General features: G+C 38.4%; 1 protein-coding gene across 2 annotated transcripts; it reads right to left on the bottom strand.

The window, feature by feature from the left end:
- Positions 1-174: 174 nt before the first annotated feature.
- Positions 175-25,742, bottom strand: LOC132130837 (rapamycin-insensitive companion of mTOR-like). Of its 2 annotated transcripts, XM_059542661.1 has the most exons (39): positions 25,639-25,742; positions 25,469-25,516; positions 20,146-20,243; positions 18,768-18,832; positions 18,477-18,608; positions 17,661-17,724; positions 16,840-16,966; positions 16,580-16,749; positions 16,238-16,305; positions 16,061-16,128; positions 15,618-15,709; positions 15,045-15,132; positions 14,842-14,932; positions 14,669-14,735; positions 14,301-14,381; positions 14,110-14,210; positions 13,843-14,008; positions 13,661-13,762; positions 13,223-13,269; positions 12,581-12,716; positions 12,220-12,419; positions 12,007-12,133; positions 11,694-11,858; positions 11,320-11,396; positions 10,952-11,030; positions 10,705-10,814; positions 10,531-10,618; positions 10,359-10,451; positions 10,042-10,148; positions 8,906-9,171; positions 5,850-6,885; positions 5,317-5,388; positions 4,094-4,271; positions 3,700-3,784; positions 3,398-3,601; positions 2,861-3,013; positions 2,619-2,742; positions 2,283-2,421; positions 175-2,011 (listed from the first exon to the last, which is right to left on the bottom strand). In XM_059542661.1, exons 1-39 carry the CDS (start codon positions 25,685-25,687, stop codon positions 1,937-1,939), a joined length of 5,238 nt encoding a protein of 1,745 aa, XP_059398644.1. In that variant the 5' UTR covers positions 25,688-25,742; the 3' UTR covers positions 175-1,936. The 2 variants fall into 2 exon arrangements, with proteins under 2 accessions (XP_059398644.1, XP_059398645.1); XM_059542662.1 differs by lacking the exon at positions 5,317-5,388.

Genomic DNA, 25,742 nt, shown 5'->3' with positions numbered 1-25,742 from the left:
TTTTTTTTTCCTCTCTATCCATTATACTGCAGATAGTGGTTAGAATGCACATGCACTTAAAATATTTCTCAAGAAGCCTAAAAGAAAATACTGTAACAACTATTAGTATTATTGCTGGCCATATTAGACTCAGTTTTTACAATAGACAAAATAATTGAAGATAAAACCTGATACTTAATTCAAAAGCCAAGGCAGGCAAAGGTAGATTTATTAGTTTCTATAATAAATAACACAAGAAAAAAGGGCTAATTCATTCATTCTAATAGGTTAAAGCTTATACAAATAAGGCAAAATAATTCAAGCTGCCTAAGAAGAAAATGAAATGATCATCATATCTTCAATAACAAGTCATTTGTACATACAGAAATAACAGGCACATTGCATAGAAATAATTCAAATATGAACCTCAATTTTATACTTACAAAGTGGGATCTAACCATTTTTGGTAATATATATATATTATGTATGCAATGTGAAACTAGATTCATTCTAACCCTGAAGATATTTTGATATTTTATTAAATCAACAGAATTGCTGTTATAAATATTGTATAAGTATAGTATAGTAGTTTATAAATGACAGGCAGTTGAATTTGAGCAGAACATGTCATATATTAATGATCAGTCTTAATCATGTCTTGTCAGGTTAACCTTAATATTTGACCCAATATGTCTTTGCCCGTTCATAAACTCCTGACCATATTCAAGTTAAAAAGTATTATTAGCAATCCGAAAGCGAGAATAAAGTACAAAGGTATTTCCCATATACAAATATTGTGAAATATGTTTGGAGAGTCTTGGTTTTATTATGCTTCAATAATTAATGATTTTCTCCACAGAAAGAGAAAACTTTCTGGGTGCAATATTTCTATTATTAATTCAAGAAATCACTAAAATTACTTAAAAAAGAGAAGAGTAAAACTGCAAAATAGCAGTAGTGAAATGCCCTTTAACTTACTCTTTTAAAGCCTGACTTTCAGATATAAATAACACACAGACAGTTTTATCTTGGCAAATGGGCTAAAATAAAGTCAAAGAGACAAGAGAGGAGCTGCTTGGACCAATAAATAAGTGAATAAATAAATAAATATCTTACTGTTATTTTTGGATAATGTTTCACAGGTCAGTTAACGAAGTTACACAATAATACAATACAGTCGCTATTGCATGATTGTGTAACACCACCATCAAATACATGTGCATACATTTACTCAAGGATTGCTATGTGCTATGTCAAGATATAAATCAGTTAGAATGAGAAGAAAAAAAATCCTTTTATGAGTCAAAAGGGAAATAAAAACTGGCAGTTGCTGATTATTACTCTTACTTAATGATGATTGTCTTACAAGTGTCTTATGAGTGCTGCTCAGCCTGGTTGCGAAAGCCATTTCATACTTAAACAACCAGGATTAGTAAATAGAGAAATCCAAAGAAAAGCTGGAATGTTGTAGTGTTGAGGGATCCAGCCGGGGAAAAAAAAGAAATGTATTTTTTTACATGCAATCATATGCCCAGGCCCTTCAAGGTCAACATTGATTGAACGGAAATGTCAGAAGTTAATAAACTCCCTAAATGAGTCTTAAATGATTTTGCTCGCTTGCATTTAAAATACAGTTTGCATTGACTCACAGATGTTTCACATTCTGTTCAATGCTTTACAGTTCATAACTGTCATTTACAAGGATTATTTGGTTACTTCACTGTAGATGTCTACAGAGCATCTGTGTAAAGTATATTTGTTCAGAGTTTGTTCTCTTAACGTACCGCTTTGTCCCTCTCTGTGGAAACGTTCCCGGTGACCCTCTTTATCCACTTACATCTGTTCCATAGCCCTAGTCTCTTATTGCATATTCATCTTAGTTGCATGGTCAGGCCTAGAAAAAGATTGACAACTTGCTGCATAGGGGAAGAGAATAGTCTGAAAAATGCCTAGAGGATCACTGCTCTGATGGACGATCTACTGTGGTAGACTTCTTGGGCATTGTCAGAATGCTCTCAGCCTCCTCGTACATCTACAAATAAAAAGATTATGACATGAATGCTTAGTAATGTAAAAGTGTTAAAAACAATCATTATTTTGCAATTGTGTTAATTTATAATAGTTTAATTCCAGGGCTGAAAAAAATCATGAGGGACATCATCAATATCACCAATAAAATATTATTTTTACACAAAGAAAATCTGGGCTTACTTGTGCGATCTAGATTGTAAAAACCCAGTTTAGCTGCAGAAAAAAAGGTTTGTTTGACTGTTTGGGCTAATGTAAGAAAAGTTTTGTATTACCGGAATGAACTGAACATCTTGAAAGAGCTCCTGAATGAAGCGTCGTGAAGCCAGTCTGAACATGCAGTTAGCCAGCAAGAATGAAACTTCGGAATAAAGGCAGATGTCATCAAATGCAAAAGGAAACTTTTCCTTTATTCTGCAAGATAAGTTACAACGAAAGAAAACGCTTTACTCTTCCATTCAATTTCCACAAGAAAGATTTCACTTTATACTGCCTTATTAAAATGATCAAAAGGATCAAATCAAAATAATATTCTAGGAATATATATTTAATAAAATATATTTTAGGAAAGCATTTGTTAATTTGAAATCGTGGATGAATTTTCTAATTACGTGAGGAGTCCAGTTTCATTCCCTTTTGTCCCGACTGAGGAGCTCAGGTTGATGACCAGCCGAAGCACCTCCTTCCTCAGAAGAACACGGCAGGCTGGAGCGTCCTCTGTAATATTTTTCACCTCTGGCAGAAAGACAGCATGCACAGGCGTGCAGTTAACAAAGAACCTGTTCAAAACAAAATGCTTGAGAATTGCTTTAATTTTCCAAACTGATTTTTGCCAGCTTGAAGAGATCCTCACCAAGAACAAGCTCAGTGCTGCGTGTGCTGCCACCGGAGCCCTGAGAGACAGCATCGCTGCAGCCAGACACTCCTGAGAACTTGGACTGAGGCATGACTTCCAGGCTGTGTAAGGACTGATTGCACCATTCCGAAAACGGAGCATCGGAATAGTCTAAAACAGGGTTGATGGTGTATAAGAACATGAGGAAACACAAATTAACTAATGGCTGCGTTTTTTACTTCACATCACCGTGATCTGCTCAAGCAGACTGTATCATCAGTCAATCAGAACATGGCGTGTTTACGCTTGGCTATGTCAAGTGGCTTCTCTATCCGATAATTGATCGGATCTCTTTTTCCGGCACAATATTCAAATAAGTCTTACACCATGTCTACACCAGACGCGAGCAGCAGTAAATACGCAATAGTAAATTGTGGCCTCATTGCCATGACTGAAGTAAAATAATACATGCGTCCTCACAGGGACTTTTAGGGACATCTGGTCTAAGTGATGTCACCTTTTACTAATATTAATTTGGATAAACGTGCAGCTTACCTGTGCGGCTTTGTGTGGGAGTGCTTAAATTGCAGCCAAGCACGTAGAGCCCTGAACAGTAAAGGCAGTTCTCCTCGTTGTGCTCCTGCAGGCCAGTCTCCTCTACACCCAGCAGCTGGTGCTGGTCTGAACGGCTCACCGCAATCAGCTCTGTGATACTAAGCTGAGATCGCAGAACAGAATGCCTGGATCCTTCACTGGAACCTGAGAAAAGAGCAGCATTCAGTTCCTGGAGCAGTAGTGAGGCACTTATGCTAAGGGAATAGTAACTGATTAAACAATGTAACCATTTCTGTCTTTACCATCTGCATCTCCTGAGAAGAACTTTGCTGATCGGTCTTCTGATGGTGGACTTGTCCTCTTCTGGAAGTACGGCATGTCTTTAATCTAGGTAGCAACCAAATACAAGAAAATCAAGTTCCAGACAAATTTAGAAAGTATTTTTGTAATGCTTGTTTACACTTGGTATTGACATCCTTTTTTGATAATCCTACCCGAAGTGGACACCTTTCGGAAGTGGTGGCCACACACTTTTGACTATGCAGACCACTCCTTGAGACAGTTTGATCAAGATGTATTTAATTGCACGGTAAAACCATGTGTAAAGGGCAATCTGCCCTGATAGACAAACTGGGATCAGATCACCAGAGATGGATGTTAGTACCAGGTATAAACAGGATCAGAGTAGTTAGTAACCTGGAACATGCTGTTGATGTTCATTGGGAGTGCAAGGCCAATGTAGTCATCCGAGTTGCCATATGTGGCACTGGAAACCATGGAACGCACTGAGGAGGAGCGCTGCAGGGAGGTCTGACTGATAGGGCTCAGAAGATCCTCCTTATCCAGAGATGCAAAACTCAAAGCCTTGAGAAACCTGTACTCATACAGAAGGGAAGAGATCAGAGCGAAGCGTTTGGAACGAGGACAACATTGGGAGAGAGAAAATGGTAAGAAAGGAAGTTTGGACATTTTGGAAACTACTTGTGTTGATACTGCATTACTGTAGTCTTGCTAGCAAATGATTGGCAGGTTTGTCAATAGGGCCTTTCGCACCGCAAGAACCTTTTCATAGTACCAGAACTAATTGTGGAACTACCCACTTTTCAGTGTTTTCGCACCGCCGAAACTGGTTGTGATTTTAGTACTGGACTGCCTTTTTCGAGAACCAAAATAGGTCCTACTCCAGAGCAGGCTCTAACCAGCACAACTGGTACTACTCGTGATGTAAGTATACGTTGATTGGCCAGACGCGTTCGAAAACGCCCTCACCCGCCATGATTTAAAACACTGTGTAAACATACTTCAAACATTGTGAATGCAACCCTTTAAATGGTACTGGGAAATAGTTCACGAAAAATCATCCAAGTACTTTAGTACTGTACATTTAGTTCTGGAACTAAAGTGGTGTGAAAGGCCCTAATGTGGAAACAGGCTGGTAAAGCGTATTTACACTTCAGAAAGAGCAGCTCTTAGAGAGTTTGCCATTAGCTGCATCATGCAAGTGCTGAAGATCAAAAAACGCTACATGCTTCTTGGATCAAATGCGGGAATGCGGCTATTGTGGGAATTGGTTTCAGAACGGTCACATCAGAAAACTACTTGAGGGAATTCTGTGACAATGGAAACAGGGTGTAGGTTAGAAATTCTTTTTAGATCTACATACAATCAATGAGAAATGAGGAGAGTTTACTTTGTCCTACTGTGGGGATGTAATTTCAAGGGCTGAAGAGTCATGGTTGAAGAGAATCAGGTTAAGATATGGGCTATGGAAGCACTCATGAGGAAAAAAAAGAAAACGAGGGGCAAAGTACGACGAAATAGAAGCTAAGGATGTCAGGGTTTTTGAATTGTAAAAATGGACTGAAGTGGACACTCAAACTAAAAAAGGGGAACGTCAGCCCTAGGGATGGTCCACGCACCGTGGCAGCAGAGATCTGCGATGGGGCTTGCTTGAACCTTGGCCCAGACATCTGAAGCACTTTTTAGTATACCTGAGAGGGACCATCAGAAACAGACCACATTATTTCCAGAGGGAGCAGTGCTTCGTAAGGGGCTTTTAGGAGTGTCATTTTGTATTATATGGATGGTAACATTAACAGGGAAATCTAACGCTCATTTCTGCTCTGATTAACATTGAGATTTATAGAATTTATAATACTATGGTTTTATTAAGCTGATCCCTTTCACAGCCGCATCCCAAAAAGGAACAATATTAAAGTAAGTCTAAAGAAGAATGACTTCTTCTGTAATGTCTTAACTCCTAATGACTCTTCTGAGAAATGTTCATTGCGTCAAGACATCTTGAAACCTTTGGAACAGGATGAAAACTGCATGCATTCTGTGAAAGTTGTGTAAGCGTAAAATTTGATGCGAACGAAGCGGTAAACGAAGGGTGACGTAAAGACTGCAAAAGGAAAGAGTTTCGCACCATCTGTTGGTCCATCTGCTTTACCTGCGTGGCGTGAGTCTGGAGTCCAGGCTGCCAGTTTTCATAGTGATGGCATCGGCGAAGAGCACATCTTTGGCAGGTGAGGCGAGTGCTTCGCTATGGGAAAGGGAAGGATGAATGCGCTGCTGCTGTAGTCGTTTGAGGGTAGCATAGCCCAGTGCGTCCCGAGGGCTGGTGTACATGAAGCTACAGTCAGTCAGGCTTGAAATGGTCGTGACAGAGGGCGATTTAAGGGACTGGGCCCTGCGTGGCAAAGTATGAGAGGAACCTGGTGGCATCAGCAGTACAGAGTTAGATTTGGACAGGGGCAGGTGGTTGGAATGGGGCGTGAGAGAGTTAAGTGTTTTGACAGTTTGAGTGCTAATGACCGTATTGAGGCTAACACAGTCTGTGTCGATGGTAGTAGAGTCCATGCCACCCACCGTCTCTCGGGATGGACTGGAGCTCATGGAGCTGATGCCGCTGGTGGTCGTGTCTGTGTTGAAACTCTGACTGCGACTCTTAAATTGAGCCCCGCCCCCAGAGGTTGAGCCATCGCCGGCCAGTCTTTCCCGACTGGTCTGCTCTCGGGGAGTGTCTCCAACCCCTGAGCTCCGTTCTCCAGCTTTGTTCAGACATACCTCCAGCTCCCCAATGCTAGATGTGCTGCCCTGAGTTTCAGAAGTCTTGCTGCCCACAAAAGAGGTATCCAGATTAACACTAGGGCTTTTCGGCAGATGTCCATCAGTAAATACAGGACTGAAGACATCTCCCTGAACTGGAGAGAATATAGAGGGATCTGTAACTGTGCGTATCCTCCTTAAGCCTTCTAATGTGGGCTCACCCTGGAGTTTACTGCTGCTACCAGTGCCTTTGGGGTCACTGGTACTACGGAGTTTCTTTCCGGAGAGGGAGTTGAGGAAGCGGTTACGGACAAGTCGACTGGAGGCTAATATGGTGAAGGGGCTGCGGTCCTTTAGGAGTTTGGGCCTGAAGTACAGTGGCTGATCCTCTGAAAGCTCAGGGCTTTCTAACTTATCATCATCCATGATGTACATGCCTGAAAAGGAAGGCATTTTGGCAGTGTTACTTTTAGATGTTTTTCAAAAGGTACCACTAGATGTAATTTACAGTAAACAGCGTAAATGAATACACCTCCTATAAATAAATATAAAAGATGTATTTTCTTAATGATCACTAATATAATTCATGGAAAGATGGCAAAACTGAAACGTTTTAAACATATACTTAATAAAAACAAAATAAATGGCAATATTTTCTGTTAGTTAAGTAAATTAGCCAATTTTGTTTAAATGAAGGATTGCAGAAATGAGTACACCCTAGATTGAATTCAGAAAATGTATAATATTCTAGTACTTAGTATGTGTTTCAGAACTTAAAGTATACTGCTCTGACCCTTCTTGGCACTGAGTGTACACATTTTTAATTTTCACATTTGTCCTGTTTATTACTACTACTACTAATTTTAGTAAATTAGTTTATTTTGCTTTGGCTACAGTAATTCTACAGGTAATTCTAGTGGTGCCAACAACCATGCATGTCACTTCTGCAGGCTGCGTCATACCCTGTGAGATAAAGTGTCACTCTTTTCATAGCTTTTGCCGGCTCCGAGACACTTGCATGTTATTTCTCCTGCTCTTTTTCTATCAAAAATTCACTTATCACTAAATGAAAACTTAAAGTGAAAACCTGAGTATTTCAGGAGCCTTATTACAAGTACATTGTTTTTGAATGTCAGTTCTACTGCTGCTATATTTTTACACTTCAAAAAATAATTTGGTATTCGTCTTGTATCATTGTCCTCTTTTATGCTAAGAAATAAGTCTCCTGGCAGTTCTCTCCCAAGTGGTTCCTCTGCTTACAGCATTAAGTCTGAGCATGATTCAGTCAGCTATATAACATTTCTAATTGCCAGGAAATTACTTGTCTTTAAAAGTTTTGGTTAAATATACTTAACTGTTGAACAAAAATAGCCTTAAACCTATACACTTTTTTTTGTAACTTTAAGAAGGTGTAATCATTTTTGCAATACCAAATTGTATCACTTTGATAAGAAAATTTTATTTTGCTGAATCATTGGCATTCTTTGGTAACTGATCAAGCAGGCTTGTTGGAACATTATATCTCCAAATAACCCTAACATGTCTTCTAAGTAAAGAGTAATTGCTGAATTTGTTAAGTTTTAGAGGGGGCATACTCATTTATGCTGTGCACAGTATATAGTGTATGCAGAAGTACATAATGAGGTTTATTTTAAGTGTGACCTAAGAGCTTTTTTCCCACTTTCCCAGTTTCTATATGAGTCAGGATTACTGACTTTGCTTAGTCATATAAAACCAGTCAGTGGGTAGATAATAATTCATGACTCTTTCAAAGCCTTACTAAGCCAAAGCCTTACTAAGCCCAACCATTCCATTAAGAAGATACACTTTTATAGTCGAATCTGGCACATCAAGAGGTGCAATTAAAAACAAATTGCTAATCTGATGACGCTTACAAGTCTGGGAATGGCTTTAAAGATATTTCGAAACTATTTGAAGGGAATCACTCTTAAATTCAAAAGATAATTTATAAATAGATAACATTTCGCATCACTTGCAGCCAGTCTAGGCCAGGTTGTCAGATAAATTCAGCCAAGAGCTGACTTAAAGAGTCTACAAGTCTCATCTTATAAAAATCAAATGCATGAAAGAGAAATTACAAAACACAATTTCACAACCAGGCAGAACAATAACGGGAAGGAAAAAGCATCTCTAAAATTTCTAGACCAAGAGACCACAAAGACTTTGTGGTTCTAGATAAGCACCATTTGTGCAATACGTTGTATTGTTTTGCTACATCAAATCATCTTGATATATTAATATACAATACTTGAAATAAAGCACTTTCACAGCAATAAAATGCAGTCAGATTCTAATCTCTAATAATGATAAATATGAGAGAACTATGCTTCAGATAAGAAGATATGGGGCCCATCTGAAAGGTGGTAAGAAGCACTAAACCACAGTGTTGCACTGAGGGCCATTAGTCTTCAATGAGTGGATGGGAGAGGCACTCACTAGGCTGAGTGGAGTCACTCTCGCTGTTATGTCTAGAGCTGGTGGACTCAGAGTTCAGGCTGAGGGTGCTGGGCGCTGAGGACAGGTGGATGAGGGGTTGCTGTTGTTGTTTCTGCTGCTGTAGGTTCTGGTTCTGCTCCACCTCATCCGGCACCACAGGCCAAAGCTCTCTGCGATTGTGCCTAACTGCATCCCAATCATGCAGTTTGAGCACCTCACATCCCTGCTTAGTTTTAGAAATGAGTCCCAGAACATAAAGACATGTCCTAAGAGAGAGGGAAATTAAGAACGAAATTATGGGTAAGGCAAAAAAAATGAAACAGAAAGAAAGCAAAGATCAGTGTATAAAAACGAAAGAATGCAAACTGCCAAATAGTTGGAGAGGAGGTATGACTCAACCTTAGTCATGCAAAACCAGAAAAAAAAATGGTTTCTGAGAAAGTAGTTTTGAAACTACAGAAGTGTTTCTAGAGGAATTCACTGTTAACTTTTGGTCACCCTATCACCGTTTATACACTGGATGCGACAGTTGTCACGTAGCGCCGCGCACCTGTCTATACTGGACGCGACAAAGTGACCGTTGAATATCATTTGAATTTGTGTCAATACTCATAAATAAATCGCAGCAGCAGTTTTCTGTCGTGTCGCAGGACATCCAGTGTAGACAGCACCACTGTTTATAATGAGTTCTAAAGTATTTTGCCGCACCACTCGCGTACGGTGAAGACACGATGTATGTCTTGTCACCAAGTTGGTTAAGCTGTGCAACACCTCTGTGCAATAGCAACCAGTAAATGTTGCAACGCAAGGGTCAAATTTTTGTCATTTTAACTGTGGAACCACACATTTTCTAAAAAATAAAAAAAGAAGCACTGGCTATTTTATATGTTAGTGACTTCAGATATCTTTACTTTTCCAAGCAATTAGTTACAGTCACAAAATGAAAGTTTCAAACATTTGTAAACATGGAGATGAAATGAGCACCATTTCTTTTGAGCTTTTTTGAGCCACTATGTAAGAACATGTGCACCTACAGTACCCACCTGAAGCCGGATCTGTGCATTTAATGCCATATCTAAATTTTACCATTATTGGACATATGCAGCCAGGTTGATCCTGTAATCAAGAACACATACCCCCTAATAGACAGAACCTCACAGTCATGGGCAAGAGCGACAATATCTGGAATTATATTCTCTTCCTGCAGCAGGTTCAGTCCCCAGTTAGATGTGCCAATGTTTCCCTTGAAGCAAGCAGAGTAAAGATTTTATACGTTAATATTACTAATGCTACTGATAATTATTAACACAAAGACAATAGTGGAAAAAAAGCAAATTCTAAAATCAGGAACTGGAGGACAAATAAAGTGTCCTCATAAACCATGTTAAAATTGTAACACCTATGTTATTATACACATTTGTGTCTTTATAAACCAACACACAAAGCAGCTCACCAGGGCCCAAAGAGCAGCTTTGAGCTGTTTGATGCCATCCCATTTGTCCAGCACTGGGCAGCGCAGAGTGTAGCTCAGGTCTGAAACTACATTCTGTTAGAGACAGAATAGAGGCATTATATGAAGAAATGCAACATCATCAGGGTCTGCCAATTGATTTTAAAACACACACCTGAGCTTCCAGCAAATGACAGCCTGTCTTATCATGTACAAGTTGCCCATACAAATGCACAGGAAGAAAAACATTTGGTCTTTGTAACCTGTAAGAAAAAAGGTTCTGGATGACATCCTTCCGAATCACAATATAAGCTACTGACGAGTACAGGATAAAGTTTTCAAGGAAGACCTTTGGTTGCTCCGTCGCACATAGTTATCCCCATCCACTGGTTTTCGGTAAGTAGTGAGTGCTTCATTTAGCTGTTCCTCTATTAGGTCCACATACTTGAGGTTATATTCCTACAGGGGAACAAAAAGCAATTGGAAAGAATGTGTACAGTAAGTTGAGTTTGCATACTTTATTCTAATTTAAGAACAACAATAAAACAAATCTAACACACTTTTAACAGTAAAAAGAACAATGGAAAAGACATTACCTTCTGCCACTTTTCCAGTTGTTTAGTGACATATCCCCTTTCATTTAGATAGGAGAACCCCTTTGGAATGGACAAAAACCTGGAAATGGATGCCACATGATAGATGAAAAGGAGCAGTTTCTTATGCAAAACAGACCCTTTTCAACTTTACAACTAAGTGAGTTGCACAAAATGTATATAAAATACACAAAAATGTGCTTTCAAAGATAAGAGTGGGACAATACAATGGAAAATGCATTGACCAGTGCTAAAAAAAAACTCAAGATAGTAAACAAACTATTCAGGGAATACTTTAAAATCTCTTGCGTGTTTTGTCAAAGGGGCTTTGTCAGAGATAACAGACATATTGATAACAGACTGAGATTTACCGTAGCAGCAATAGTACACCCTTGTCTCCCAGGTGAGTTAGTGCTGGTTTCATCTGAATCAGCGCATGTAGGTTTGCCTAAGACCACATGACAGTAAAAACAGCAGTCATGTTATTAGAGATGTATTCACAAGCCACAATATAACGGTCAATCATTAGAACTCTGACAGGGATTTTGACCTAGATGCAGACTGTTTACAGATTTCTGGAACAAAGCTACACTGAAACAGCATAGTCAATTCACAAGTGCCTCCAACATCAACATGTTTTATTATTTTACCAAGGCCAAACTCAGTTAAATAACACGACTTTCTGCCAAGTTAAATAGCTCAATGTTAATAACATCCTCCCTTTTTGCTTTTTAAGTGACTTCACCTTGTCTTCACAGGCCTCATCCAGTATGTCCAAAGCCTCCACTGAGACAGCCTTGTTGCGGTCGTGTAACTGAGTCACCAGAAGTTCAATACCCCAGTTGCTGAAGAACTCCACGTTAGCTCGAAGTAGCACCCGCAGATGCTTGGTGGCGTACAGCCTGGAATTCTGTGTCAAAATAACATTCAAGAATTGTATTAGAGGTCTGTTTGCATAGGGGAATGCTTTTACTAGCATGCTTTGCTAAGCACGGCTAGGTCCAAGTGTATGGCACTAAGGTAAACACACTCAAAGGGGAGTAGGTCTGTTTTTTTACATCAGTGGCAGCAGTGAGGATCTTTGAGAGGATGACTCGTGCTAAGCCATCTCGACTGTAGTCCAGTGTGGAAACGGTCAGCTTCAGAAGATGGTCCTGGTTCTTCAGGGTGCACAGGTTCAGCAGGCTGTCAAAACAATTAGAAAAAGGGCTATTGGAAGATGCCAATGTATTGTGTATCTCTATATCATTTCTGCAAAGTCCTAATCAAACCATTGGAAGACGCTGCACTTCTCAAGCATCTTAACACCCTGGGGGTGGGCAGAGAGTGTGCCGAGGAACAGGAAGTAGTGCTGGCTGAGAGTAGTGAGGAGGCCATTGCTCTGCAGACTTCTGTCTGGTTTAAGCCCAGAGGACGAGGTCAGCCACTGCACAATGTCCTTCACCAGGTCCTCAAGATACACCTGTCCATCCTGAGAAGACAGGAACATAGTTAAAAATTCTGTCATCTATCATGCCATTCGTTCTTCTGTGAAACACAAATGGAGAAGTTGGAAGAAAGAAAGTTCTATACTGTAGGTTCGGAGCAACATGAGTAAATAATAAGCTCATTTCTGTTATCTCTTCTTCTCACCTCATCTGACTCCAGCAGGAACTCAATGAACTGACAGCCCACCACCGTTAATTGCCTGCCCTTGCTGTGGTCCAGCTCCAGGCTAGCATACAGCTTGCTGCTGGGCTTGTAGAAGAACAGCAGCCTTCGAACAAACCTGAGAAAGAAAGTGTAGGATTTACAGCAATGAATGGGCGACAAAAAATGTGAACATGGACCACAAAACCAGTCTCAAAATTAAGATTTGATAATCTGATAGCTGAATAAAAAAAGCTTTGCATTGATTAGGATCGGACAATATTTGGCCGAGATACAACTATTTAAAAATCTTGAATCTGAGGTTGCAAAAAAAAAACATTGAAATATTGAGAAAAATCGCCTTAAAGTTGTCCAAATGAAGTTCTTAACAATGCATATTACTAATCAAAAATTAAGTTTTGATATATTTATAGTAGGAAATTTACTAAATATCTTAATGAAACATTATCTTTACTTAACAATATCCTAATGTTTTTGACATAAAAGAAAAAGCAATAATTTTGACCTATACAATGTATTTTTGGCTATTGCTAAAAACATACCCCAGCGACTTAAGACTGGTTCTCTGGTCCAGGGTCACATATCAGGAAGATTCCGAAGAATAGGAAACCAAACTCCACTTACTTGTGCAACTGTTCCTCTTTGTTGTTTCGAAGGTTGGCATTTGGCCACTGAAACACAATTAAAAATAATACACCAAGACGTACACTACGGTTCAAAGGTCTGTAAGTTTTTCTCTTTGAAAGAAATTAATACTTTTATTCAGTAAGCATGCATTAATTAATGGTAAGGACTTTTACATTGTACAAAATTCTATTTCAGACAAAATGTTTCCATTTCAAATAATGGTTTCCAAACCAACAGTAAGCCATTTAATTCAGCTTTTTCAACACTGATTGAACATTGGCTGCTGAGAATTCAGCTTTGCCATCACAGGAAATAAATTATATTAATTATTATAGAATTTCTTTTTTAATTGCATTCCATTGACACTAGGAAGAAAGCAGTGCTCAAGGAATCTGTCTTTTAAAAAAAACAACAATTTAATTCAAAATCTCCTACCTTAAGTATGGTACTTATCAGGACCCAGTTCCAGTCCAAATTCTGCTTATGATTTAGAATCTGACTGTCTCTGAGGCACATCATCAGGGCTTCCTCAGTGTCCTAAAGAACACAACAAAAATGTAGATCACATCCAAGCTCAAACATCCAATAAATGCTTTCCTCCATTCACCAGCATATACCTTAATGACAAAAATGTCCCTCTGGGGCCTTTGCTGCTGGTCCCGACAGTAGTTAGCAGCCAGTGATTTGCGAATAATGTGGTCCAAGTAAAGGCTATTGGGTTTGGGGCCTCGTTTCTTCTTTTCATGAAATCGCTTTAAGTAGTTGACCGCAGCACTTGCCCGTCTGCAAAACACAACAGCTCCATCAAATCACCGAAATAATCACATAGGTTTGACACTGTGCTATTTGTGTTGCTAACTACATAGAACAAGACAGCAACTCACAGTCTTTTCTCCTGAGGGATGTCAAAAGAAGCAGCCATGCTCATAAGAGTGGGCAGGCAGTGCAGGTGGTGACTATGGGAGTAGGGGAGAATGGTGTTGGCCTGAAAATAAAACGAAGACCATTTTAGGTCATATGAGATATAGTACAAGATTAAGCTGTATTCACTGTTGCATTGATTTGAGTATAATACCATATGAAGGAGTTCTCCTATGAGGATGGTTGCACACACTGAAACATTATCATCACTGCTAGTGATCACTTCAACCAGGCCCTGAAAATAAACAACATCACGGCTTCTGTAGTCTTGCGATATAGATTTACTTATTTCTTTTTGGAGCTTGAAAGTTTTGATATGCTTCACTGCATGGATAAGAGCAGCATGAACATTCATACATATCTCCTATTGTGGGCCATGTAAGAAAGTAAGTCATAAAAGTTTGAAACAACACAATGATGAATAAAAAATTACTACTTGAATGAACCATGGCTTCTTTTCTTCAAGAATTGTTCATGTTCAAAAAGATGATGGTGAATCACAATTTTAAAAGGGTATATTACCTCTAAAAGTCCACTGTGGATGAAAGCACAAAGTAGTAAGGCGAGATAGTTATCCATTAAATCTGGTCTGGAGGGAGACAAAGAACACAGAGACATGTCAAGACATTGAAGCTGAATGCATACAAGGCCGATCTGCTTGTTAAGAGTTAATTAAGCCCAGCAAATGCGCTTACCTGGACCGTGCCCTATGCGGAAGAATTACTTTTGCTTCTGAGGCTACAAAGCCATCTGACAGTCTCCAACTGTCCTGAAACCTACTGGGGTCTAGAAAGGGGACAGAAAACATTATTCTTGTCAATGTGTGTTGACTTCTGATGTGGTAGATGTCTGGAAATGAATATGTTAATCAGTGCAAGCAGACAGCGGTAGCACTCACCCACACTGAGAAGCGCTTCTATAAAATCTTGTGTCACCACGGGAACAGGGAATCTGAATAAATCATACATAACCTCCAGCAGACCTCGCTGAGAAGAGAGTGAGAGAGTGTGATGAAGTACCTCATAATGAGTCTCGAGCATTGACTCTGTGATCACTATGGTTAATATGTACATCTCATTGTAAAATATTTAGGGCTGTTACGTATTATTAGTAACTGTATTATTATTATGACACATACAGATAATAATAGAATATTTAAAAATATAATTTATTATTATCATCATACAATTATGTTTAATATTAAATACAGGCCATTAAAATATTTGTGAAAAATCTCATTAATTAATCTCAATATTTTGCATGCATTCAATTTCGCCACACTTTATGGAAATAAACGTACATGTATAAATTTAATTTGACTATTATTACATTTATAAACTGTAAACATTAATTAATTACATATAATTACATTTTTTTTTTAAACAGAAAATATGCTGTTTGTTTGATTTGCATGCTATGTGTATTTTTAAGATTTCTTTTATAAGATTTTTAATTTTATCCTTTGTCATACCCTCACTTCCATATTTGGTATACACAGCAGACCAATGAGAGACTGGATTCCAGAGTTGCCAGATTTGCCAGATTTGCAGAGATTGATGATGCCTGGAGGTACAGTGGGACAAAACGATAAGTTCGGTCTGAGCAGCAATAAACACCTACAGCAATGAAGTGCACTCATGAGGAAATTCCATTGAGAAGATGCATGATGCATTATAACATTCGTGTGCACATAAGCAACTTCTCTGTAGATGTATCATCTTAAGATATGACTGTTACACAATTATTCTTAAAAAAGTATTATCTGAAATTTGGCCCTACAAGGATTCCAGAGAAAGCCTTGCAGTTTTCCACAGAATTTAAGCATTGAATGCTAGTTCATTTTGAAAAGACAATGTGAAAATTGCTGCCCTGTATGCTTGACATATTCATTGAAAGATATTGAGATATGCTTACCTGACCAAGAGCGAAGGGAAGCGACAATTGACATCCTACTGGCCAGAAATCGAGCCTCCCTGTCTTCTCTGCAAAGAGAAATACCACACATCCATAACATGCAGCCAACAGAAAGTTGCATGCTTGCATCACCAACGATAAATACTACTTTGAAAGACCTTAAAGCAACACACTCACTTGAGTTGACTTTCTGATGTGTCTGGATTGTGTATGTAGTGAAAGTCTGTGTAAGGTGCCAGGATTTGCTGACAAAAAAAAAGTAACAAAACACCTTGTAAAACAGCTTTTACCAAATTTACAAAAAACATTTAAATGTCATATAGTAATATAAAATGTAAGGTTGAATTAAAGACAAACTAACAGGACTAAAGGAATAAGAAAATAAAATGGTTGCAATATTATTTAATTATTTATAACATTATTTAATTGATGATAATAAAAGAAATAGTAATTAAAACAATCATGGAAAATGAAGTAATACAATTTCTGATGGGCTCGTTGTTGAAGAAAGATCCATACCTCGAGCTCCACATCAGAGCGAACGTATTGCCGTGTATGTGGGTGATTGAGCAGGTGCAGGATGGTGGTCATCAGAGCCTCATTGATGCGACTGAGCTGGCAGTCGATTACATTCTTCAGGATGGTGCTGAGACCACCCCTCTTTGCTACAATCTCAGGGTTCTCCAGTGCTGCACGCACAAACATAAACATTAAATTGGGTCAACATACACATTCATGGTCTGATACGTAATAGTTCTCTGATCAGTGTGCAAACCTACCAAGTTCACAGATAATGGCGATGCAGGCACGAACCATACGGTCCCGCTCCTGTGGTCCATCGTGACCCACAGCAATGAGGGAGTTTGTGATTGAGCTCGGGAAGAGCAGGGCGTTCACAGTGATCATCTGGAAAATTATTGTAAAAACGCTTACACTGACACTTCTGACCTTGACAAAAAGAACACTGAACGCTGTTAAAGAAATGGCCCAGTGTATAATGTGAGATCATTATGTATAGTTTATTTTGTTTGAGTGCAACATGTTTTCATAAAACTAAATTAAATCTTGAGGTATAAAGAATAAATTAAAGTGAAAATGAAAAAGAATAATCACATCCAGTTTTTCAGGGGGTGCAGTTTTTTTATCCTTGTTCATTTACTTCTTCAAAAAAAATGCAGTTTGGTCAATTCAATTTTAGCAGCAAGCTAGTTCATTAAAAATTGAGTGCTAGATGACATCTGCAGGGCAGAAGCATGTCAAATTAAATGTCAAATTAAATTCAATGAAATCTAAAAGTATAAAGATTAAATGAAATAAAACAATTAATAAAAAGATTTTTACTAGGGTAAGCTTTTATCATTGTTTCATTCATCATTTATTTGTTCACAATGCATAGGTTGGTGAATTGGATTTTTGTTAATTCATCTGATATGTCATCAGATATTGCATGCAAGACAACATCCGCATGACAAAATCATGCAAAATAAAATAAAAATCTGAAAATGTACAGATGTACTTTTTTTTTTTTTTACAGGATTCCTGTGATATTTTTCAGTATTGAATGAACACAATAAAACAGCAGGCGGTGTTCACATCTCACCTTTCTTACCAGCCTGAGTGCTTGCGTGCGTTCCACCTCATTACTCTGCTGGATGTCAATACACCTAAAGGTCAAAAGGTCACACTAGTAAACATTATGTGAATCAGTCAACATAAGTAGTCATTGCAGTTAAATGCTTCTCAAACCATGATAACATCCACACTGGGGAGGATGAGTATTACCTCTAAATGCATTCTAATTTCTTAAATTCATATCCAAGATCTGACTTGCTGGGTGTTCAGACAGGAAAGAGGAAGTAGCACATCCTTGCAGTCCCACCACTTTTAAAATGACCTTAACCGGACTTGACTAGCTCTTCACATGAACGCTCTTCCTCTCTCTCTGGCTGATACTAACAAGAGATGAAAGTAAAAATGACATGACGTGTAGCCAAGTACGGTGTTCCGATATTTGGAATTTGTGCTCTGCATTTAATCTGAGTGCGCACACACACAGCAGTGAGCAGTGAACACACACCCGCAGTTTTGCTGCACTCAGGGAGATGTTGGGGTTCGGTGCCTTGCTCAAGGGCATCTCAGTCATAGTATTGAGTGTGGAAGAGAGTGCTGGTCATTCACTCCCCCCACCTACAATCCCTGCCTCTACTGAGACTCGAACCCATGACCTTTGGGTTACCAGTCCAACTCTCTAACTATTAGGCCCGACTGATGATCTACAACTCACCAAGAATTAACATCAAGCCTTGTTTCTGATGGAAACAATTAGTCCTTATCCCTCAAGCACTTGCTCAGAATTGAACTAAACTGCTGAAATGACTGGCCTGCATACAGTGCTATGAAAACATGTCATACAGACCTGGCAATCAAGTAATCCACCTGGAGCCGCAGCACTTTCTGAAGAATGTTACTGTCTTTGATGAGGTAGCGGAGAGCACGCAAACCAGCCGCACGCACCTCCTTAGCCTCATTGAGCAGTGCCAACCTGAGGCTGTGAAAGAAGCCGGAAAAACAACATGAGACTGCATTTCGATATCATTTAACTAATGTCACAGATTAAAACAGGATATTCACTGAGAAATTGTGTTTTATATCATTTTTTCCGCTCCGGCAGAAGACAAGAAAATTGTTTTTTTGATCTATGACTCACCATAGGATAATTTCTTCATAGTTAAAGCCAAACTTTTCCTCAGAATTCCCAACACTGATGAGCAGCTGTTTTGGAGACATGAGCAATTATTTATTTTACTTGGCAACAAGTAGAGACATTGATGACACTACCTGTATTCAAATACTCAAACTATTTCTGGAACACTGCAGGGTATTTCACACAAAGCGAAAACACGTCCATGTTTAAAGAGCAGGAGGGTATGTTTTCTTCATCCTCGAGTGATTTAAACAACTCACAGCATGGCTGACTTGGAAAAACCTGTTAGACTAAAGGGCTCATGATTCAGAATGTCTGCTGAAACATGACAATGCTGTCAGTGAACTGATAAATCATCAAATATATATAGAGAACAAAAAATTTCATTTTTTTTCTACGGTCAGCTCCACCTGTGACAGGTCAGCAAGAAACAAAATAAAAGTTTTTCTATAAAATAAAATAACTTCAAGTGAGCTACATTTTTGACATTTTCTGTACTTGTAAAAGTAATAGTAACGCCACAGAGCCGTCTGAAGTTTCCATCTCTTTTTAAGGCCATTAGACTAGCAAACACATTTGTAACACACGTTGGTTGCGAACCGCCAAATATTGACTCATCCTCACACCTTCAGTCTTGTATTGATTCTGTGGCAGCTGGCAGGCGTCAGAAGACTGAACATGTACAATCAGGAGATTACATCTGCCCTTACTCTGTTTGTGTTAAAATGCAAAACTGATCCAGATACAGCACGTCAGTAATGTGAGAGCCTGGAGTTATTTCTTAGGTGTGCTCAGATGCTTTTATTTTAGGCCAGATCCTGTAAGTGTGGGGCAAGGAAAACCTTCAGGCCTCGACTGACAGAAACCTAAAAGTACTGTTTACCTCATTTTACCAAACAGCGGTAAGTATTCACATGCAGGACTCCTGTGTTGTAATGCCAAACAGATGTACCAGATTGAGCAGGTTGCTAAGCATTACGGATAGGTAGGATTTTCAACTAGTTTTTTCAACAACCGACAAGTTGATCAGAAGTTAATTACATTATCTACATTTTTATATATAACAGCTTTAATATTTTTAGCTTTTTCTGTAGACACAAATGTTGTGTGCCTGTCTCTTATTATTCAGGGGATTCGACTTCTGTTTTGATTTACTAAATCCAAACATGTATGAGTTTCTTTTTCTGTGGAATATAAAAGAAGATATTCTAAAGAATGTTGGTAACTAAACCGTTTCAGTCTCCATTGACTTCCAGTGTATGCTTTTGTCCAAGTCAATGGGAAGCAAAACTGTTTAGTTGCGAACCTTCATTCTTCACAATTTCTTCTTTGGTATTCCCTGCTCCACTGCAACTCCTGATCCACTCTTAAGATGACAAACCTTGATGAAGTTGTTCAGGTGGCCGAGTTTGCGCATATTTGAGACTCCTTGCTGTTTGGCCACATTCTGGAGAACCTCTCGCATGTTCTCGGAGGGGTCTGGAAGAAAAGATGATTGAAGAAAAAAAGATATAATGTTCTGCCTGTAAAAGTGTGACATAAGTAACCGCACCATTTTCACTATTGCTGTGCTACAACCGCAAGAAGCAGAGAAGTGCTTTATGGGAAGGGATCAAACATAGATCAATAATATTAGTAAGCACACAAAAGCCGATTGTTTTTGCTAGACACATTGGGAATTTCTGACATCATCGCACTTAACAAATTCTCACAAATAACACCCTGTGCTCAGTTTTGTAAGGAAGTCTTAGCATGCATTAAGAACCAGTGATAAATGTCCAACAGCGAGTCATCAAAATCAGAAAGCTGACATCTCAACATAACCACGTACAATCTATAAAAGTTAAAGAAAATCAGTTCCACTGTAGGCATAACTTACAGACGAACTCGGCTTATCTACTGTATGTACGTAGCAACAATTCGGATATACTGTATATCATATACCAGTAATCTAATATAAACATTTTTGTTAAATTGTCACATAAATATCTAACAAGATCTGGCAACCACTCCAAATAATAAAATAACACAAAATAAAAAAAATGATAGGAAAATGGTCTTTGCTTTAGCAGTTGATGTAATCTCATATTAGAAAGGTAGTAGAATAAAACAAACATTAGTGCTTTATACTGTGCAAAACCAGCTTTCATAAAATACACACATTCAAATGATTACAAATATGGCATTCTTAACAGTCATACAGGACACATGTTCAGTCATCTGAACAAAACCAAAACTAAATACAAATATTCCACAGACTCTGACCCGGCTGCTTTTCATACTGGAACCAAAAACAGTGAAGCTCAGGTCTCATCTAAATACAGGTAGTCTGCCATTCAAAAGTTTGGGGTCAATTATTATTATTATTATTTTTAATTGTGACACTGAAGACTGGAAAAATGGCTACTGAATAGGGCTGGGATAAACTATTATTTTTTAAACGATTAATCTAGCGATTATTTTTTTCGATGCATCGATTAATCTAACGATTAATTTTTCAGGCCGATTTGATTTCGATTATCTCCCCATTAATTGACTACTAACAATTTATACATGTTGATTTACATATCTGAATGAAAAAAAAACATCAATTCCTTAACATTGCAATATATGTTTATTGCTCTTAAAATTACAAAATAAAAGACTGACTAAGAATGCATTACTTTGCACTTGTATAGAGATAGCATTCAATAAAACCTTGAAAACACATAGCTTACTGAAACAAGCTTACTGAACACATAGGGCCTAGCTTACTGAAAAAAGAAGTTCTTTCAGATGAAAATAACAACAACTTGATGTCTAGTATTCAATAAAAAAGGTCACCCAAAATACTTGTTTAGAGCAATTGAAAGAATACAGTATGTAAATGTAAACTTGAGGGCTTGAAGCTAATACAGAGAGTGCTTTTACAAAAAAAAAAAATTAACAGTGAGCCAGCAGCCTGTCATGGAGAAAAAAAATCTCCGAATGCTCCACGTGAAACTTTGGCGTTCCGCCCTTTTTCTATCGTGTCTAATGATTTTGGTTAATATGCACAAGGGAGGGAGAGAGCAAGAAGCGCTCGTGTTGTTTGAAGACTGTGAGTGCGCGCGCAGCCGGGGCTCTCTCGTACGCGCCCTGTCACTGTCACTCACCGATCAAATAAGGCTTTGACAGCCGCCAAAAAAAGATCAATGCAGAAAAACCCCTGGATTGGTTATATAACGTTGGACAGAATGTTGATCCGGCCATCGCGTATATTCAGCGCACATAAGGTAAACGTTTTGCAAACGTTTTTTAGAGAAATAAAAACAGGTCGACGAATCGATGCGCATATTTTGAGTCGACGTATTTTTTGCGTCGACGTCATCGATGACCTCGACGCGTTGTCCCAGCCCTACTACTGAAAACTCTAAATTCAGCTTTGCCATTTTAAGAATAAAGTACTTTTAAAAGTATATTAAAATAGCTTTTAAATTGTTATAATATTTCACAATATTACTGTTTTGCTGCATTTTGTCTTCACATATGCAGTGTGAATGAGCATAAGATAAGAGACTAGGATAATAAGAGACTTCCTTAAAAATATCGACCCCAAACTTTGAAACAACGGAACGGTGTATGTCTACAGGAATTCATGTCTGAAAGTACAGGATTGATACTATCCCAGCTCAGGAAACCAAGGCAACCTTTTCTGACACAAGTTATAAAATCTATCCAGTTTAGCACTAATGACATCTGAGCCTCTGGAAGCATTCAGAAAAGGCCATCCACACAGAGGTCATATGGGAAAAACAGCCTCAAGGTTAACCTATCAGCAAAGACAGTACACAATCATGACCCTGCAACAGCTAATGAGCTATTTTCCCCCAACAAAGACAATGAATGACAAACAATACCAATGCTATCTTAAGTAGTCTATATTTTGGTATATTTAGTATTACTCTTAAAGCAATAAAGCATATATAAATAAATCCATTACAAATGAAAACAAAACAAATCAGCAAAGAATATGCAAGTAAAAACCTTAACCATGTTTGTTATGATCACAAAAGTGGAGATTCCCCTTTAACAGCAGTCTTATTTCTACAAATAAAGTTAGAATAAATACATTTCTACATAAAAAACTAAAATCAATCAATCAATATATGTACAAAGTGAACAGTGAAATTTTCAGTTAAGATTATGAATTGTTTGTTGAGCTGTATGGTAAGCATGATACAGTATATCAATCACAGGGACGTATGACGTCTGATTTGACGGACCAACAACAGGATGATGAACGTCATTGCTGAATGAAAAGCAAAGAGTCTTATTTCTACAATAGTAGATACACTGACAAAAACATACATTTAAAAAAACTCACCAGCATTACTACAATAAAAGGTTAAACTTCTCTTCAAAGTCTCTTTAGTTAAACAAGTTAATGCATTTAATATACATTTAGCAATACCTTTGTTATAAGCAATGCATTTGTTAGTTTTTATTAATTTGTTTGTTATTTTATTAATATATAAAAAATTGCAACAATATTAATCTATACCTTTTTTAAAATGTAAGAATAATAAATGCTTCAGTTTTTCTCATTGGTAGTTATGTCTTATCCAATAATAAAAAATAAAAAAAAGACATTATTTATGCTATTTAAGAAGAAAAAACAAAAGTAATTTTTGCATGCTTTCTTGGTGCAGCAGACTGTTGGTTTGGTCTCTACACCCTTTGGACCCTCCTGCAATGCTGGACTGAAGAGATACAGGTGCATCTGCAATATTGCAATATTAGCATATCCGGGAAAAAGTCTTTATTTTTTGTAATTTAATTTAAAAAAGCAAACTTCTTATATTCAAGATTCATTGCGCACATAGTGAAATATTTCTCGTGGCCTAGTGGTTAGAGAGTTTGACTCCTAACCCTAGGGTTGTGGGTTCGAGTCTCGGGCCAGCAATACCACGACTTAGGTGCCCTTGAGCAAGGCACTGAACCCCCAACTGCTCCCTGGGTGCTGCAGCATAAAATGTCTGTTCACGGAGTGTGTGTGTTCACTGCTGTGTGTGTGCACTTTGGATGGGTTAAATGCAGAGCACGAATTCTGAGTATGGTTCACCATACTTGGCTGTATCTCATGTCACTTTCAATTAAAAAAAAACTTAATTAAAAGTTTGGTATCTCAAAAAATTTGAAAATTCCATTTTGAGCTTGATTAGTTTGATTAATTTTGAGTATAAAATACTGGGTACCTCTTGGACTAGTTTACAAACATGCAGAAGGTCATTGCTGAAAGGCCTGGCTGTTCACAGAGTGCTGTATCAAAATATATTCATAGAAAGTTGACTGGAAGGAAAAAGTGTGGTAGGAAAAGGTGCACAAGCAACAGGGTTGGCTCAGCCTTGGGAAGATAGCCAGGAAAAGCTGATTCAAGAACTTGGGAGAGCTTCACAAAGAGTGGACTGAAGCCGGAGTCACCACACACAGATGTCTTCAGGAAATGGGCTACAGCTGTCACATGCCCAAAACCAATCCACTCCTGAACCAACCATAAAAAAAATGTCAGAAGCATTTCACCTGGTGTAAAGTGAAAAAGATCTGGACTGTTGCTCAGTGGTCCAAAGTCCTCTTTTCAGATGAAAGTAAATTTAGCATATCATTTGGAAATCAAGGTCTGGAGTCTGGAGGAAGACTGGAGAGGCACAGAATCCAATGTCCAGTGTGAAGTTTCTGAAGTCAGTGATTATTTGGGTGCCGTGACGTCTGCTGGTGTTGGTCCATTGTGTTTTATCAAGTCCAAAGTCAAAGCAGCCATCTACCAGGAGATTTTGGAGCACTTTATGCTTCCATCTGCTGACAAGCTTTATGGAGATACCGATTTCCTTATTTCAGCAGGACTTTAGCACCTGCCCACAGTGCCAAAACCACTTCCAAGTGGTTTGCTGACCATAATTTTACAGTGCTTGATTGGCCAGCCAACTCACCTGACCTGAACCTCACAGAGAATCTATGGGGTATTGTGAAGAGAAAGATAAGTAACATCTGACAAACAATACAGAGGAGCTAAAGGCCGCTATCAAAGCAACCTGTGTTTCTATAACACCTCTGCAGTGACGCAGGCTGATCGCCTCCATGCTACACCGCATTGCAGCAGTAATTCGTGCAAAAGGAACCCCAAGTTCCAAGTATTGAGTGCATAATTAAACCTGCTTTGGAGATCTTGAACATTCCTGTTTGTTAATTTTTTTTTCATTGATCTCTGAGAACATATTCCAATTTTCTGTGATACTGCATTTTTTCCTAAGTTGTAAGTCATAACCATCAGAATTAAAACAAAAAAATTTGAATATTTCAGTTTGTGTGCAATGAATCTATAATATAAGAAAGTTTGCCTTTTTGAATTAAATTGCAAAAAATAAAGAACTTTTCCATGAAATTCTATTTTTTGTAGATGTACCTGTACATATATCATTCAACAATTATATAATAATAAAAAGCATTCGACACCTCTAACACCATATGGTTTTCTCTGTGTTTTATTATTGCATACTTATATACAAGAGCATATACAGTATGATGCATGTTGCCTTAGTTCAAGGCTGTGTCTCAAAACCTAGTGCAGCAAGCATTTTGGGGCATCATAGGTGGGTCTGGTACCCGCGAGACTGACATTCCAAACAAGTCTACGATTCCCAGAAATGCTGTCTAGGTAGGGAGTTCACTAGTTTCATCTGACTTACCTCTCGTGAGATCGAGCGGTACATTTTCCTCCCCACTGTCATTACGACCTGCATATGTAAGAAAAAATAAGACATTGAAGGACGCCTGAGACAGGTGTAGCTGATGAAGACTGCATCATATTATTCTGATGGATCTGTCAATCGGTCGAGCAGAGTAATTTAAATCTCACCTCGCATCCGTATACTTCGGATAGGACGGCCTCGGATGCTCATCGCCATCTTTAACAGAGACGTTCACAACACCGGAAACCTCGGGGAATATCGCGAGAACCAG

This window comes from Carassius carassius, chromosome 47 (assembly GCF_963082965.1).
Source record: "Carassius carassius chromosome 47, fCarCar2.1, whole genome shotgun sequence".
Lineage (NCBI taxonomy): Eukaryota > Metazoa > Chordata > Actinopteri > Cypriniformes > Cyprinidae > Carassius > Carassius carassius.
This window is presented reverse-complemented; position numbering and strand designations above follow the sequence as displayed.